Source organism: Carlito syrichta, unplaced genomic scaffold (assembly GCF_000164805.1).
Source record: "Carlito syrichta isolate Samal-C Ts95f unplaced genomic scaffold, Tarsius_syrichta-2.0.1 Scaffold288221, whole genome shotgun sequence".
Classification (NCBI taxonomy): Eukaryota; Metazoa; Chordata; class Mammalia; order Primates; family Tarsiidae; genus Carlito; species Carlito syrichta.
This window is the reverse complement of record NW_007232317.1, coordinates 19725-38964: the sequence shown is the minus strand read 5'-3', so window position 1 is coordinate 38964 and position 19240 is coordinate 19725. Positions and strand designations below refer to the sequence as shown.

Sequence of the window (19240 nt, the reverse complement as noted above, 5' to 3'; positions counted from 1 at the left end):
GCCTCCCGCACCACCTGCCAGGCGCTGGTGCGGGCTCCTTGGCTGCTCTGCCTGCATCCCTCTGCAGTCATGCCGGGTCTCCTCATTCTGTCGAGACAGGAGACCTTCACCCATCTCACTCAATGCCACTCAGTCCCAGTGCTGCCAGTCCTGCTGGCCCTCATGGGGCAAGGGCTGCTGGCACAGGTGGGCAGGTGGATCCCCTGCTGGGACTTCCGGGCAGGTCAAGAACCAGCCAAGTCTCCCTCAGACCTCAGCAGACACACATCAGACTGAGAAGCACTTGGAAAGGCCCTCAGAATTAACCCTTTGCACTCAGATGTCCCCTTTGAGGAGACACTGTAAATCTAGCGAGCCACTCGGATGTCTCCTCTCAGGGGAAAGGGATTGCTGCTGGTGATTATACAGGACAAACTGAAGCCAGTGCAAATTTTTCAAAAATGTACGCTTCCTTGAAGCTTTCCATCCAAATTGCTGGTGGCTCAGCCTGTAATCCCGTGCCTTTGGGAGGCTGAGGTGAGTGGATTGCCTGAACCCGCGGGTTCGAGACCCGCCTGGGCAGCGAGACCTCATCTCTACAATAAATCAAAAATCAGCCGGGCATGGTAGCGCATGCCTGTAGTTCCAGCTACTCGGAAGGCTGAGGCGGAAGGGTTGCCAGAGCCCAGCAGGCGAGGCTGCGGTGGCCGGGAGCGGCCACTGCACTCCAGTCTGGGCGACAGAGTGAGACTCCAATTCAAAAAAAAAAAAAGAAAAATCAAATAAAGAGATGGAATATATGCTGACACATGATCGATCAGCTGAGAAGCAGTTTCCAGGAATCACAAGTGTGTCCTTCCACGTCTTCTTCCACATCCTCTTCGAACAACAGACTGGACGATAAATTACACAGTATCAATGTGGGAAGAAGAAAATGAGACTACACTGCTCCAACAGAAAAACACCAGGTAGAAAACATCACACAAATTACTGTTGCACAACATGCATCAGTGACCCTGCAATGTATGTCGGTGACTGTATCACACGTTACCACATACCAGAAAAATGTAAGATATACAATTTTGATTTTTTGTCATAAGTTCCTCAAGGTCCAAAATTCCAGTGTAAGCCAAAAATCACTACAATAAAATAACCGATTCCAACACTATACTATTTCATATGGAGGGATTTGTTTTTCACTATTTCATGAAAAAATGCGGTAGAGCTGCTGGTAGGTGACTTGCAAGCTGTCTCCAAGTGCAAAAGGGAGAAGTGCAGAACTTGCCCTACCCTCTCCAAAAAGCTCTCATGCAGGGGCGAGTGGTGTGTGACACCCTCAGGGAGAGCGTGAGTTACCGCAGTGCTGTCTCTCAAGCCCCTTTTAGGAGTCCTGCCTGGACGGTTAGCACCTGGGCCCTGAAGGAAGGGCCCTGAAGAAACACCACACGCTCCTGCCTATTCCACCAGCTCTCCTTCCAGGTGTTTACCTGCTGCCTGCTGCAACATCTAAAGGGAAAAGGCCAAGGAGAAACACTTGTTCGGACAGCAGAGAGTTATGCAAGTGATGAGATGTAGGTGAACGCCACTTCAGGGGAGAAAGCAGCTTTCCAGGTGGACTGACCTGCTGCCCGGCACGTCCTCCCAGGGTCATCTGCAGATTCGAGGGACAGGCTGAGGATCAGGCTTGGTCTGAGAAAAGAAACTCCACTGAGGAAAAGGACACGGTGCCATGCTTGACCAGCTGAGGCTCAAGTGCTGAGCTCTCTACAGGAGGGCAGAAGCGACTTCTCCAGTATCCGAGGGACCCAGTAACAGCCTGCCAGGCTTTCCGTCAAAATCCCAGGAGACCCTGCTTGCCCAAAAGGTGTAAGCCAGTGGTAGGCTAAGCCCAACAGAAGTGGCAGTCTGCCCAACACCCCGACCAGATGAAGGCGCTCAGCCTCCTTGCCGGCTACCTGGCCCAGGTGGGCACCTGGGGAGAGTGTCCCCTGAGCGTCCGTGAGCCTCTTGCCTGGGAATTTCATGGAGTACATGCAATGTGGAGCAGACAATCAGAACGACAGGCACATGCAAGGGGAGACTGCGCGTGATGGCTAGGACACGGCCAGACCACAGGAGGGAATGCTAGCAATCGGGTGCCAGAGATGGCAGCCAGGAGTCTGAGGCAACTCTTACAGCACAATAAGGGCACGGACAAATCAAACGGGTATCTCAGCAGTGATGTGGGGTCTATAATATTGAAGGAACATGCTCAAATGGAAAGAGAGAGTAACTGAAATCTAGAACTTATCAAATGGGTTTGACAGCAGTCTGAATACAGCACAAAAAGAGAATTGGTGCACTCGAGGCAGGCCACAGGAAGTGGACAGCCAACAGAGAAAACAAGCTACAAAGAACAGCGTGGCAGAGACATTTCCCCATTAGTCCAAGCATAGGGGACTCCGAGCAAGCCGGTTGAGGCCCCTCAGGACGTTCTGTGGCTCTTCACCTCCGCAGAGTCCATGTCCGTGTGCCATCCTTCTAGGACCACATGGCACCCTGTTGTCAGCACAGGGACTTGCCCGGCCACTGGGGACAGCGCAGGCCTGGCAGCAGTCTCTCCCAAGACAGCAGGGGGAAAGAGAAGACAGTGGCATGCATGCTGTCCCAGAGAATTATGAACTTTCCAAAATGCTGTCAGTCACACAGGAAGGGCCTGGGTATACTGGAGTGGTTCCAGATGAGGCTGGAGATAGACCAGGATGGTGGGCAGACAAGAGGTGACTGCGATGTCCCAACACTGGTCACTTTGACCAGATCGGCTCTCTTCCAGGAAGCCAGTATATTAAAGCCATGGGGCAAGGAGAGCAGCACAGTGCTCACTGCATCAGGCAAGCGTTGAAGTCACAGAGACCGCTCAGGCTGGGTGTAACTCAGCAATATCATAGAGTGCAAAGGGCCAGGGGGGCAGGCATTCTCCCTCACAAGGGAAATGATACAGATGTCAGAACGCATCCCACATGCTGAGGGACCTCCACTTCAGGGTCCTGGAGCAGGAGCCCCTCAAAAAACTGACACCTGGGACCGCAGCAGCAGACGACGGCGAGGCCAGCAGGCTCCTTTCACGGTCTCCCGGGTCCTTGGCCTCCAACAGCACAGAGAAGGGGACACATGGATGCTGCGAGGGACAAGCATGCCTTCACCAGAACCTCAGAGCTCTCATCTGCGCCTAGAAGGTTCTACTGTTCTGACTCATTGACTTTACGAATAAATGTTATAACTTTGAATCAACTAAATTTTGTATAATGTGACACTGCCTGGCAGAAACTTTTTCTGAGTACAATTTAACTTGAGTTCTCTCGGGGAGAAAATGGAAGGAAGATGAAGATGTGGAAGATCCGTGAATACTTCCAACATCTTCAAGGTCATAGCACTTCACAGCTGAAAATCCTCACACACTATTTCAAAGGGTAAGTCCAAAAGTTGTCCTGTGGATGTGCTCAGCACCACTGCCTCCCCCACTAGAGGAAAAAGGGAAAGGGGAGACAGCCAGGGCCACACTCAGTGCTGAGGATGCTGAGGAAGGGACACAGGGCCCCACACCTCAGACTAGAGTTCCCTCCAACACAGACAGGCTCCATGCACATCCGCCTGCCTGCCTGCTTCTCTCCCTGCTCCCGCCACCCCCTCCCCTCTCACACATGCAAGTGCACCCACGTATGAATGAGGGAGAGAAAGAATTATTCTCTTCTGAAATAATGAAAAAGCTCCCATTTAAGAAGAGGGGAAGAACACCACAGTCTGGGTTCAAAAAGTCTTCCCAGCTACCCCTGGTTATCTAGAAGAGCACATGAATGAAGTAAGAAATAAAAGCTGACAATCTACATAGTCACTTTAATTACTCTGGTGTTTACAAGTTCAGAAGATGCAAAACAAAATCCAAATGTTGAAGAGCATTAGAAAGAAATACAGTCCTGCTGGGCACAGTGGCTCACACCTGTCATCCCAGCACTTTGGAAGGTTGAGGCAAGGGAACTCCCTGAATCGAAGGGTTTGAGACCAGCCTGGGGGACATGGAAAGATCATCTCCACAATAAATCAAAAAATTAGTCAGGTGTGGTGGCACACACCTGTAGTTCCAGCTACTCAGGAGGCTAAGACGGAAGGATCGCCTGAACCCAGCAGGTCAAGGCTGCGGTGGCCATGAACATGCCACTACACTCCAGCCTGGGCGACAGTGAGACAACGACTCAAAAAAAAAAACAACAAACAAACACACACACTCTGGGAAGGACACCTGAGACCACAGCTGTCACTGAAGAGGGACTATGGAGGCACACATACACTATTCTATGCTCTTACTTTTTCAAGAGATGGGGTGGGGGGAGCACTCTACTACGGTGCTGGAGCGCGCTGACTATCACAGGCGTGATTACAGGGCGCTACAGCCTAGACCTCCTGGGCTCAAGTGATCCTCCTGCCTCAGCCCTCAAGTATCTGAGACAGCAGGCAAGAGCCACCATACCTGGCTAGTAACACACTTTCTGAAGGCAAAAGCAGTCAGAAATATGCACATCTACTAAAAAGGAATGCTTAAAAATGGAAACAGAATTGCCCTTTGACAGAAAAATGGACTTCAAAGAATAGAAAAAGCAAAGACAAGAATAGTCTTGTCTTAAATGATGAAAATTAAACTGCCCAAGAGTTTTACTTAAATATTTAACTGTGATGACCATAAAAGTGCAAAACACTTTTTATACATAAATATTAGGAAAAAAATAATAGGACATTTCTTTTTTAGGTCATTCATAAATATTAACAATTTGAGAATCTTGGCATATCTCTCTCTAAAGTGTCATAATTAAATGCAACAGTTCAGAAGTATGCTTTGCCAACCTAAAAAAAAATTCCTATTTCTAATTGTTAAAACAGTGAATTTTACAGAAAGCTCTTTCTAGATCCACCATAAAGTTCATCTTAAATATGAATATGAGGCATCACTTTTTCAGACTTCCTGTAGGTGAGTCATCATCCTTGAATTTGTTTATGACAGAACTTACCAAGTCATGTTTTTGTGGTTCTTAATAAACCAATGAGTTCTAGTTTCAAATATTTTATTTGTAACTTTTGCAGCTATGTTTATAAATGGGATTTACATACACTTTTCTTTTACTATCCTTGTTCGACCATGGTATACAATGGGTTTTTAAGTTTTCTTTAAGTGTTAAGAAGACTAAGGGTTAGGATTGGGTTTTTCTAATTCTTTGCTATTAAAAACAATACTAAACGAACATCGGGAATCTATGCCGATATTCGTGATTTTCCTTAGGATGAAAGATCAGGAGTATGATGACAAGGTCAGAGCTGCCCCAGGGAAGCCCTGGGTTTACGCTTACAGAAATCAGCAGTTCCGCATTCCCGCCCGCTTACGTGTACTGGGCATTACACAACTGCTGCCTTCTCCACCACGCCCCCTGCTCCCACTTTCCAGAACCCACCTCCAGTTTCAACTGTGCTTACTGTGGACACTGTGTAGTCAGAGCCCTGGCTCCTGAAGTCTGAGTCAGAATGGCACCTGCCATTCTGATTCTATGACTGAGCTGTTTCCCATGGCTCCGTCGCAGAAAGGCCGAGATGAAACGGCTTCATGGCACTTGTAACAGGTCTGTAACTACAGCTTCTAAACCTTCGGAGGCCGCAGGAGTGGCTGAGGGAGAAGGCAGGAAGGATGTAAAACCAGGTCTATGTCCCCCCGAGCTGGGACCCCACACTAGTGTCAGAGTTGAAGGTGGACCAGAGGCAGTTGTCTGCGCTGGCCATTTCCTAAAAGTAATTTACACTTCGTGTTCTTCATTAATTTAACATATTTGAACTGTTAAGTTTATATGACCTTACAGGTCTCTGAGTAACACCTTACTTGCTGTTTTAAGCTGACGCATTCACACCGAGTCCATTCTGGGTTACACCGTAAGACTTTTGTTTCAACTGTGCTTGAGTTTCACACACCGCAGAGCTGTCCACACCACTCCCCGACTCCTCCACACTAAGCTCTGAGTCCCCACTGCATGCCTTATGCTTCAGAACGTCTGGGAGGTAAGATATGACTCATCGCCCGACGCCATGTAACTGAAATACAAACTTTAAGCTGGGCTCGGTGGCTCAGCCTGTAATCCAGCACCTTGGGAGGCTGAGGTGAGTGGATTGCCTGAGCCCGAGGGTTCGAGACCCGCCTGGAGAATGAGACTCCAACTCAAAAACAAAAAAAGAAAAAGAAAAACAAACTTTATACAACAGATGGCACCAAGCCACCCAGGCCAGAAGCCAAAGCTTCTCGAGACACAATAATCAATATGAACAAATTGCCACTTCTGTAACATGACCCTCCCCCCATCACACAGGCTGCCCTGAGCCTCAAGGCACTTTTCACAGTGAGAAACAAGACAGTGGATGGCCAAGCCCTGACCTTCACTAACCAAGTAAGGGCAGATACAGCTGTTTTTAACGACGAAGCAGTCCTGGAAGGAAGCGTGGTGTCCACAGCAGGCTTGAGCAGGATGGGGACCCTGCATGAGTTGGTCTCCCTCAAGCCGGTGGAGAAAGCCTCGCTGCAAGGGAACTGGAACCCTCGAGGAAGCTGTCACAAACATGCCCCTCTCTGCCTGCGTCACATAGCTCCTTCTGATGGGTGACAACCTACCAGCTGGTCTCCCTGCCTCCGTTCTTGACAGCCTCACGATTGGTTTCCTCACTGCAGCCACATGGATCTGACTTCTAAGCCTTCTGGACTCACCCTCCGTGACCCCACATTCCCCAGGTGCCCCAAAGTGAAGTGTGCCCCCCCCACTCCCCCGGCAAGCTAGGCTCCATCCCCCCTCACAGATCCACCCCTTTACTTTAACTCTTGAGACCCTTCAATATCATACCAGCCTCCGCAGCCTCCATGCCTCTCTTGATCAGCACCTCATTCTCCCACGGGCCTCCGCGTGGGCACCAGCACTCCTCCAGGGGGAGACTCCCCGCAGGCCCCCCTCCCATTCCGCAAAGCCCGCAGGCACACCCCATGGAACCACCTTTCAAAGGCAGCCTCCCTTCCTAGGAAGCAGGCAGTTTCGGCCAGCCTGTGTGGCACTCCTGTGAGGAAAGCGCGGGGTCTGGAGCAGGCACCCAACGCCGCCTGCTGCTCCGCACAAGGAACAGCTAAATTCAGTGGCCCCCTCAGCCGCCACCGCCATCCTGTCCACTCACTCATGCTAACACAGCTCCAGCCCGGCCTGCATGGCCTCCCAGTTACATCCCTGCGGCCCCCAGCCCCCCCCCCCACACCACTGTCCCCACAGCTGGTCTCCAGTGGCAACAATGACCTCTGGAAAATGTACATCTTTAAAATCCTTTAAAAATGGATCTTTAACAAATCCTTATTTGCTTCCAGTGATATTCAGACCAACATCCCGACCACCACGGTCCCCTACGAGGCCAACACAAGCACCCCCCGAGTGCTGTGCCCCAGCCCACCGGCACCTTCCCATCTCCAAGCACAAGGCGTGTTCACGCCCCAGGTCCACATGCTGCCTCTCTCCTGCAACTTGGGTCACAACCAAGCCACCTCTGTCCTATCCCCATGCATGTCTTCTTGGCACTCACTCCTATCTCAAACACTGTGGGTGCTCGTACCTGCCCACTGTACACATGAGCCCCCGGAAGGGGGAGCCCCATGTGGTGCCCATAACATACCCTGTCTGTGTTTTAGAACAGCACCCACACGCAGCAGGCACTCAACACGTATCTGCAAAACCAAAGAATAAACCAAGCAAACCAACTCTTATTTAAGATACACAAGATCCAAGTGAGGTGAAAAAAACGGGAAGTCTAACAACTAGGCAGGACACTCCCTGCTGTCAGGTCCTGCAAGCACATAGGCTACTACTCCTAGGTTCTGTCACCAATGCCACTGGGGGTGGACTCCCCAAAGCTCACTCCAGCAGTCTGATGGGCCCACACCCGGAATGCCAGCCCACATTACAATGCCGCAAATAGAGAATTCTACTTTTTAAACGTCCTCCTAAAATCTGTGATGTACCAAAAAGTAGTAAACATTTAAAAACCACCTGTCATTTTATTAAAAAAAATTACCCTGACAGCGGTACATCTGTCAAGGATTACATTTACACTCAGAAAACTCCAACCTTCTAAGTAAAACAGGTCCTTCCAAGATGAGAAGTCCTCAGAACAGGTTCTAATGACTCCCTGCCAGCTCGGGAAGCTGCCCCACACAGGTGTGTTCTTCTGAGTTTTGCAACTCACAAAAACTACTCAAACTTCATTTAAAAAGTGAGCCTCTCGCTCCTTACTGACAGAAGCTTGGACCAAGGAGGGGGGAACTGCCAGTCACTCCTACGTGAGTGACAGAAAAAGCTCTGCTTGTTTAACCCCACGGCATCCAATCGCACATGCGGACACCACACGCACCGGGCACCAAAAATCCAACTACAGCTGCGCATCCCATCTCACTACCTTAAACCTTCTCGCTGCTCAAGAAAACGGGCGTAAAACACACACGCGAACAGGAAGACAGAATGCATCACCATGGTGGGCAGCCACGTTCCAATCATGGTGGCTCACGGGCAACTCGAAGGAACATCCCCTCCCTGCAGCCCCGGGGTCCCCGCAAGGCCCGCCGGGCCCTCACCTGGGGATGGTGACACACTTGGTGTTGCAGCTCTGCGTGGTGATGGCCTTCTCCAGCTCGTCCAGCCGGCCGGTCTTCTTGAGCTTTTTCACCAGGCTCTTGACGGCCTTCTCACACCACTTCTCCTCTGGCCCGTTCTGCTCCCCGCCGCCCGCGCCACCCGCCCCGCTGGCTGACTTCTTCCAGCCCAGCAGGCGCTTCACCACTGGCGGCGTGAACGGCAGGATGGACGACATGCTCTCCCCAAGGCCAAGGCTGCGCCGAGAGGACCGTGCCTGCGTTGACCCTGGAAACGAGGAAGGACCAGAGACCACCCTTAGCGTCCAGCAGTGATGCCAGCACACCCCACAAAGCAGACACAGTATGGACAGAGAGCGAACGATCACACTCCCTGCAGCCCTGCCCGGCACTCTCCACCGGGAAAAGGGCATCGTGACTGACTGAAACGAATTATGGAAACAAGCCCTTTAAAAGCAAGATGTTAAAGGACTCCAGTCTTGTGGGCAAATATAATGATTCTACAGGTAAAGCACGTATCAACACCTAACATTTTTCCACTACCAATCCTCCTTAATTTCTCATTCTTAAGTGTCAATAATTAAAATACTGTAACACACAAAAAGGTCTTCTCTCTTGTTACAACTCCAATCTGTTCTCAAAAGAAAACAAAAATATGTGAAAAACTGATAAGCCCACACTGCCCAGTTTTAAACTCACATCTGGCTGAGTAAGTCCCCTACAGCAAAATCTCAAGTTCCAAGAAGGGAACTATATCAAGTGCATGTCCACAAGAATAAAGAAATAAGGTAGACAGAGGCTGTGGGGAAAAGGCTAAGAGGATGTCTTCTTTTTTTTTATTTTTTATTTTTTGAGTTGGAGTCTTTGTCGCCCAGGTTGGAGTGCAGTGGCACACTCACGGCCACCGCAGCCTCGACCTGCTGGCCTCCAGCGATCCTTCCACCTCAGCCTTCCGAGTAGCCGGAACTACAGAAGCACACTACCACGCCCGGGTAATTTTTTGATTTCTGGTGGAGATGAGGTCTCATCAAGTTGCCCAGACTGGTCTCGAACCCGCAAGCTCAATCAATCCACTCACCTTGGCCTCCTAAAGTGCCGGGATTATAAGCTGAGCCACTGAGTCCTGCCTTCTTTTTAACTTGTATTTTCATTTGTGCCCAAACACCAAAGTGCACGGTGAGCAAAGTCACTCACAGCTTCTCCTTCCACGGCAGGTGCAATTCCCAATGCTTTCTTCACTGTGACTCTCTCAGGGCGTTTATACCCAGGTAGCAGGTTTCTAAGTTCACCCTGGAAATGTCGAGTCCAGGCACCACCTACCAGTTACCCAGAAGATGAGGACTGCGTTCCCTCACACTTCCCTTTCCCTCCAACCAACTGAAATTGCATGATCACGTACAACCCTCACGACCCGCGGGCATCAGAAGCGTACCACTTCCACTCCTCCCCTCTGCAGACACGTTTCTTTTGGTGCAACCTTGCTTTCCTCAAGGTTCATTGTCTCACTTTCTAGCCTGCTTACTACAGATTCTCCCCACTCTCCACCAGCCCTCCGTTAACCTCCCACAAGGTCAGCGCCTCGGAAGCCAACGGGCTCTCTTCTGTTCCCCAAGCCCTGGAACTCCAAGGCCCATGTCCGCCAGCCCCAACCTGCACCAAGAGCAGCGTGCCCTGACCAGCACCACCGCACCCTAGAACTGCGCCTCCCACTTCGAGCAGCTCATCTTCCTCCTTCTCAGTTCAGTGAATCTGTGACTTCATGGGAGTCTGTCACTGCTGAGAAAGACCAGAGACCGCTGTTGACCTCTTTACTTGGCCTGACTGACTTTGCACAGAAGACTGTTGGAAAACATGTTTACATACAATGTTGTTTATTTTCTCAAACAGCTTTGTTTATTCTACTTATTAAAATAATTAAAATGTGTTCTGTCATAATTTTTCTTAAACAAAAAAGCAAATCCCAGCTTTCCATTTTACATCTGTGCAATTTAGCATCCCTGTATTAGAAGGGAAGAGTTTGTCTTTCCTAATCACTGTCAGCCCTTGGAATCATCTAGAAACCCAGTCAATAGCTGTACTGGCCTGCCTGATTAAAAAAATTTTCCCTTTATAGCTGGTCTGAGCCCTAAACAGGTCTACACACTCCACCTGGGCACCGTGTCCCTCAAATCCTTTTCATCTAGATTGCTCCCTCATGAAACTGAGAAAAAAGCAAAACCAGCTGCTCCCTGCCGCCCTCACATTCCAGAACTGCCCATCTACCTTGCAGAGCCACTCACTCCTCTATCAGAGGAGGCCAGCTCCAACATACGCATGCCAAGCAACTCCACACCTGACAACAAACACAGTGTGGCCCACATCACAAAGCATGCCAGGAGGCCCACCGTGGTGGCTACCACCCCGGCAGAGCTCAGACGGACCAGTGGGGGAAAGATGAGTTTGGGTCCACTTCTCCCAGTTGCCCTCCCTGCAGTACTTTCGTCCATGAAGGTCTCCTGCCTGACTCTGCTTTGGTATGACATCAGGCCTGCTTCCTAATTCCAGTCCAGTCACACCTATTTGCTGCCGTTCTTTCTCAAAAAACTTCTTCTCATCAACTAGTGCTAGGCGTTGACCCTAAAATATAATGCATTCAAGCAAAGTCAGGTTAGATGCTGACAACACTAATTTTAGTTGTTATTCTTCAGAGAAGTCAGTGCTTTCATCCCAGTGATATTTCATAAGGTTTAGGGAGGTAGGGATATATCAGAGGAGCTGGTAAGGTTTTACATTCAATATGTTTCTATCAGCCGTGGCACAGTTTTTACACCATTCTTTCTAGATAAGCACATCTCCGGCCCATGGGTGTTTCTTCAATCTGGTCCTGTTGGCATGACCCTGTGGCCCAACAGTATCCAAGTTTCCTAGTACTCCAAAACATAGCCAGCTCGTCCTGTACATACCTCCTCCCAGACCTCCACAGTGACTACTCCCAAGAGCTGTGCTGCGCCTTAGTGAAGGCAGTTACAAGGAACCACAATCTGGTGGTGGGTGCGCAGGACTCAGAGGGTTTTGTAGCTTCATGGTTTTTTCAGGGGCAGAGCTGGGATATATATACTTGACCTTGAACAACACAGAGCTTGGACTCCGTGGGTCCACTTATATGTGGACTTTTTCCAACCAAGAGCAGATGGAAAATACAGTATCTGCATGATGCAAAACCCACATATATGGAGGCCGGCTTTTTGTACATGTGGGTTCCACAGGGCCGATGAAGGGAATTGAGTATGTGAGGATTTGGGAACACTCACGGTCCTGGTACCGACCTGCATCTACTCAGAGGAACAACCGAGAGTCTCTGAAGAAGAAAGATGACATAGCCTTCATCAAGGCATTCTTAACTCAGGGATCTACTTTACGTCTGCATTCATTTCTTGAGGTTGCTGTAATGAGTCACTGCAAACGTGCTGACGTGAACAACAGCAGCTTATTCTCCCGGTGCTGGGGCCAGAAATCCAGATCAGAGCAGTGGCGGGGCCACGCTCCCTCCAAGAGCTCCAGGAGAAGGTGTCCTGCCTGCCTGCGGGCAGCACCACTGCAGCTTCTGCCTCCACCATCACAGCACCGTCTCTCTCCTCTCTTCTGTGTCTGGTGTAAGAACACTTTGTCACTGAGCTTAGCCCCCCACCAGGTGACCCAGGATGATCTCATTACAAGACCCTAATTACATCCACAAAGACCCTTTTGCCACATAAAAGCACATTTGCAGGTGCTAGGTACTGGGGCATGGGCTGACCCTTTGGGGAGGCTACCATCCAGCCCACGTCCATAACTTATCCCTGTTTCCTCTTCTCCAATACTGAAAACCAAGGTTCTGCACAAACAAGTACAGTCACATACTTACACTGCCTGGCAACATGCAGAAATGGCTTCAAACAACATCAACACTGCCTCTACCCTGAAGATCACAGGGTAAACATAAGGCTTCGCTGCAGCACTACCTGTCCACTAACAGCAGACAATTGAAGCATTGTGCTGCTGAGTCACCTGCAGTAACGGCTTCCTCTGTCTGCATGGCTGTCACCAACTTGGGATATGATTAAGTCCATTCATTGCCTTTAATTTTCATGGATTTTTCATTTTTCATTTGGAGTAGGTAAAGCATTTATTATAAAAAGACTCCAAAGACAAGCTACATACTCAGAAGCCTCATCTGTCTGTCCACCCGATGGCTTATTGCCCCTTCAGAATCCACTGCTGTTTTGTCTACTCAGTGTCGTCTTCAAGATACAGGCCAGTATACAGACATCCAGCCACGTTTCCATCTGACTCCTCCTACACAGGAGTACCATGTTATATATACTGTTGTACACCTTGATTTTTTTCACTTAGCTTTATTTCCTACAAGTCACTCCTTATCAGTTCACACAAAATTTAGAAAGCATTGTCCCTTGGTTTTCTAAAATCCACTATTGATACTGAGAAGCCCAATGTAACTTTTATTCCTGATCTTTTAATTAGAATTTTAAAACTTTTCTCTCTAGAAACTTTTAATATTTTCTACACTATCTGTGGTTCTGAAATGTCATCATGTTGTAAGGGGTCACGCATCTTCTTTTCTCTTCTTCATCTACTGAGTCACCTCTCCTCCACTGTCACTTCTTCACCCACTCATTTGGAGCTCATGCTTGTCCTTCCTTTACCTTTATTTTAGTGAGATACGGGGGAAAATAAATACATGTATTCAATCTGCCATAGTTAATAAAGTCCCCAGGGGCATCCTATTTTAGAAAGTAAAGGTCTGTAGTCTTCACATGTACAACAATTAGATCAAGCCTGTTAGTGCACACACGTCCTATATGCCTGTTCCCACCATGATCCTGTATTTATCTATTTCTTTTAACTTAAAAAATTCTGGCTTACAGATGTTCAAGCTATGTTACTGGGTACAGAGCAAGGACTGTGATAACATTGGTGGATCCATCCTCTTATACTATAACATGTACTTATCTTTTCCTACTAATGCGAGCGTACTAAAGTCTACTTTGTTAGATTAGTACGACCATAACTGCTTTCTTTTGCTCAGCATTTCAGTGGTGTATCCTTTCTCATGATTTTCTCTCAGCCTTTCTGAGTACTTGCATTTAAGGTGCATCTCTTGTAAGAAGCAAATAGTAGGGGGATTAGTATTATTTGTCCACGCTGACGGTTTTTGCAATTGACTTGGAATATTCAGCCCATTTCTATTTAATGTAATCACAAACTTGGGTGTCTGCCTGTTTTATGATAACTTTCTCTTTCTTGACTTCTTTTCTCCATTTGTTCCACACTCTTCTCTTTTAGTGGCTACCCTAGATGTTTCTTTGCCCATCCCTAACACAATCTCACACATACACTTTACCACTTCCTTTGTAACACCAGAATCCCAGAACACTGCTAAGCAGCAGTTACTGGTATAAACAAGATGACCTCCAGCTCATCCCTGCTCCCAGGGTGAGCTCTGCAGAGCTTTCATCAGAAAGGCTAACAGATCCTTATCTCCAGGTGCCTAGATACTCTCAGAACTGCTCTGCCTAACCAGCTTCAGAATTTGGCAAACGTCTGGAAGAAGAAGAAACCAACCAGGTGTGCTGAAAACACCAGTGTGTTCTCACCTCCTCAAGGGCTTTCAGCTCTCACCTGTTGTTCTCAAGGTCCCTCCCCTCGAGAACTTCATCTCAACTACACAGAACTGGAAGAAGTTCCCCTCTGCTTTTCTGGGCTGTGGGCTAATCTCTTCCACCCAGGAGAACTGCAGAATTCAGCAAATACACTGGGGTCCTCTGTGTGTAATGCCCCTCCCATTTCCAAGCTGCCACTCAGGGTCTGCCAGAGGCCTCCTCTGGTCTGTGTCCAAGTCACCACAGCAGCAGATCCCACAGCTCCCTCGTGAAAGGGCTTCCCCAGGCACAGAGTTCTACTTCCTTTAGTCATCTTTACCCCCAACATTCTCTGTCTCTAAATGCATAAATTTTGTAAACTAAGCCTCTTGCACTGCCATGAACTACTGCACAATCCCCCCCCCCAATTTCCTCATTCCATTTCAATGGTAATTTTCCCCCAACCATAAAGCTATGAGTTCAAATTATTTAATGTGAATGACTTTATTTTCAAAGTAAGAGACAAGGCCACTTACCACTTGAGGACAGGACTGGAAGTTAAGATTCAAGATGAATGGAAGAGACTTAAAAGCCTAGCTCTGAGGAACACGACAGAACTTCAACTAGCATGGAACGACAGGGTGGATCAGGTCTGGTCATTCTCCAACGAGCTGTCCCATCACGGTTCCTCTAAACCTGCCCGGAGCTGAGGGTGCAAAGAACCTGAGTGTAGCTGAGGTCACACAGTGCCGAGCCTTGACAAGGCCAGGCCCCGTGGGCAACCTCCTTCCTGGTCTTGCCATTACAAAAATTGTATATGTAGAGACAGAGAATGCTGGAAGTAAAGATGATGAAAGGAAATAGAATTCCGAGCCTGGGGAAGACCTTTCACGAGGGAGCTGAGGGGTCTGCAGCTGCAGTGGCTTGGACACAGACTAGAGGAGGCCTCTGGCAAGGGTTCCATGAGGAATCCACTGCTGGCAAGGGGTGGAAAGGCTCCACAGACCAGCCTCCGTGCCAAAACCAAGTCAGCCAAACGAGCTGTCACGTCGCAGCTCCTCTAAACCTGCCCAGAGCTGAAGGTGCAAAGAACCTGAGTGGAACTGAGTCCACACAGCGCCAAGCCTTGACGACACCAGGCCCCACAGGTGCCCTCCCTCCCAGTCTTGCCATAACCAAGAAGGAAGAGACCAGTCGACACGCCCATGAGTTCTAACAGCAACATGCACACTGCCCTATTAGAACTCCAAGAACCTCACAGACCAAACCGCAGCCACCCAGTCAGCCAACACTCACCCACAGGTTCTCACCAAGTGGCCGAGATCGCCAGAGAAGCCAAAGGTCTCCCTGAAAGGCAGGCAATCCACTCCCTGCCGTGGGGAGGGCAGGCTGAGAGTGAGGGAAAGCCACCCAAGAGACTCCAGGCATTCAGCTGCCAAGGGCCAAGGTAGCATGGGAGAGACAGGAGGAGAACTTCCACCCACACCCACTAGCCACTGAACTGCCAGGGCTGGGGCGGGGCAGGACTCCTGAGAGAAGCCTCTGGAAGGCACTACTGGCAGAAAGCACTCCATCTCACCAGGCACGACAGGCTGGGCTGGGGCAGAACTGCAGGGCAAAAACTTCCAGGATGACCAAGAGCTGACACCCCAGGGTTCAGAAAGCCAGTGGCTCAGTCGCAGAGCAGAATAGAGACAGCCACCTCCTACTCAGACGGCAACCTGCCAAGAAGGAGAGGCTTGCTGGACACGCTCAACCGAATCAAGCTGAAGTTGCGAGAAGCCCAGGACCAGCTCAGCTGCACATCTCACAGACCTAGCCCCAAAATCCATCAGACTGACACGAGAAATGGGGTGCTGTTGTGAAAGGTAAATGATATTTACTTCAGTCTCATTGTTTTTATACATTCAGAGTACAATCAAAAATTACAAGATACAGACAGCAGCAAACACAGTCAGAAGACAAAATTACTAATATAATCAGATCAGAGAGGGCCCAGAATTTGAAATTATCAGACACAGACTTTAAAATAGCTATGATAAAAAAACATTAAAGAATATGATGGAAGAGATAGGCAACACACATAGCGAAATAGAGAATTTCATCACAGACATCAAAGCTACAAAGAGGATCAAAGGGAAATGTTAGAAATGAAAAATACAGTATTAGAAACTTGAGATTTCATTAGATGGGCTTAATAACCACAGAGCAGCGAATTTGAAGACAGACCAAATTAAAGCATACAGATTGAAACAAAAAAAGAAAAAAGTGTGAAAAAAATCTCAGAACATTCAAGACACCAACCAACTGGGCTTAACTGCACAGCCAGAGGCCACAGAGAATGGGCAGAGACAAAGTATGAGAAAGAGAGGCCAGCAGATGTTCCAATGAGAACTGAGAGCAGCCCTAGATGCAACGGACCTGGCCACAGTCAATCTGCTGAGTAACAAAGATAAAGATGAAAGGCCAGTGTCAGCCAGGTCAGTTAAGAATCCCTGGCAGCCCAGAAACGGGATTTGCTCACGAGTTCTTTCTCAAGGGCCTCCACCCAGGAAGGCAGGGAAGGGGTGAGCGCCACCACCCCACCCCCACCCCCTGGATCTCACAGGAGGTAAATGCCTTCAGCCATGGGGAGACACAGGAAAGCCTGCTGCACCTCCCCCTGCCTCAAGGTGGAAGGGGAGCAAAAGCCACCTGCTGCTGGGCAGGGGCGGGGCAGCAAGCACCTGCCCACCTCCCACACACACACAAGCCAGCCACAAGGCAGCAGGACTGCTACCCCCATCTCAGACAGAGGACCAGTGATGCTGAGGAATGCAAAGCCAAAGGCCTCTGACACCAGGAAGGGACAAGAAACCAGCCCAGGCCCGAGGTCCCGCACTGACACAGAGCAAAGGTTCGTTACTACTAGATGCAAAAACCCCTAACAAGATGTTAGCAAATCACATCCAGCAACATAAGGTCATCATCACCAAGGAGAGTATCCCAGGAGCAAAACTGGTTCAGCAGTCAAAAAAATTAGTTCTAGCTTAGAGAAAAAAAATCCCTATGGTTCTCTGAAATGAGAAAGGAAAGAAAGCATCTGAAAAAGTTACTTTCACACCCATCCGCAATTTAAAACTCTAGGCAACACCAAAAGAATTAAAGTTCTTTTATCTGAAAAGGGCATCCATGGAAACCTGGAGCAGCATCCATTAACCAGGAACCATCATCTCTCTCCCTTGCAACAGAATCAGACAAGGATGTCCACTATCACCATTCCATTCAACAAACAGTGCATTGGCTGTTGGTCAGCAAAATTAGGCTAAAAAGATATGACAGGCATGAAGACTGGGAAAAAAGAAGGAAGTAAAACTGACTTTACTCTCTGGCAATGACTGCAAAGAAAGGCACATAGAATCTACAAAAACACTGGAACTAGCAAGTGAATTTAGCAAGCTTTCAAGACACAAGGTCAAGAGGCAAGGCTGACATACAAAAATGAAGTATTTTCACATACAAGCAGAAAAAAACTGGAAAATGAAATTTCAAGAAATATGCTTCCAACAACAAATGCTATAGATGTAAAGATACTCAAGACCTCTACGTTAAGAACTGCAAAATATGGCTAAGAAAAATAAGTAAGCCGGATTCGGGAGCTCAGCCTGTAATCCTGCACCTTGGGAGGCTGAGGTGAGTGGATTGACTGAGCCCGCGGGTTCAAGACCCACCTGGGCAACTTGGTGAGACCTCATCTTTACAATAAATCAAAAAATTAGCCAGGTGTGGTAGCGCGTGCCTGTAGTTCCAGCTACTTGGAAGGCTGAGGCTGAAGGATTGCCGGAGCCCAGCAGGTTCGAGGCTGCGGTGGCCGGGTGAGACTCCAACTGGACGACAGAGTGAGACTCCAACTCAAAAAAAAAAGAAAAGAAAAGAAAAGAAATAAAAACCTGAATAAATGAGGAAAGATCATGTTCACAGACTGAAAGACTCAAATATTCCTTAAATGCCCATTGTTTCCAATTTGATATTTGGAATTCAATGGAATCCCTGTTAAAATTCCCACAGGGTTTTCAATTTTAAAAACTGTTGTGATATTAAAATTCACACAGAAAACAAAAACAAACTACACTAGCTAAACCAAACTTGAAAAAAGGAAACTAGAGGACTTACCACTATATTTCAAGACTTACAAAAAGACTTAGTATTCAAACGCATATAGAGTAAGCCTAAGGAAAAAAGTTCAGTAGAAGAGAAGGAAGATTCCAGAAAAAAGCCCCACACATAGACAGCCATTTTCAACAGCATGGAAAATAATAAGACTCAACCACAATCTCATACCATCCTTAATCAGAAAGCAGAATTAAATCTTAGAGGAAAACAATACTTCCACAGCCACCAGACATAAAAAGCATTAGCTATGGAAAAAAATGCAAGTTGAGCATCCCAAATCTGATCATCCAAAATCCTCAACTTTTTAAGTACCAACATGACACTCGGCAAAATGATCATTACAAATATACCAAAACACTTCAGGTCCCAAGCATTTTTCATAAGGGATACTCAAAACCTGTACAAAGAAACCACAAAATGTAAAATGTCTGCTTGCTTATCAAAAGACACTGAAAAGTGAGTAGGCCAGTCACAGATAGGGGAGGGATTTTACAGTGCCACATATTCAACAAAGGACTACTATCTAGACTGCATAAAGCACTCCTAACACATCAAAGAAAAAAATGAACTCAAAATTTTTTTAGATAGGAAAAGTACAAAATACGGTCATTCCACAAAAGAGGATAGATACAGGAGCATATGGAGAGGTGTTCAATATCAGGAATCATCAGGAAAATGCAAATTAAAACCACAATGTAATACCATTTCACGCTATCTAAAATGGGTTAGAATGTTGCTGACACTACCAAATGTTGGTGAGGATGTGGACTGTATTAGTATACTACTGCTACTGTAACAACTTATCGTA

The 19240-nt window shown here is 48.0% G+C and overlaps 1 protein-coding gene across 3 annotated transcripts in view; it reads right to left on the bottom strand.

The window, feature by feature from the left end:
• Positions 1–19240, bottom strand: part of LOC103255534 (mothers against decapentaplegic homolog 2) — an 81489-nt gene that overhangs the window by 42789 nt on the left and 19460 nt on the right. For all 3 annotated transcript variants that reach the window (XM_008053515.1, XM_008053517.1, XM_008053516.1), the window contains exon 2: positions 8645–8930. In XM_008053515.1, the coding sequence (XP_008051706.1) occupies positions 8645–8880 (236 nt within the window). In that variant the 5' untranslated portion in view covers positions 8881–8930. The remainder of the gene's footprint in view (positions 1–8644; positions 8931–19240) is intronic.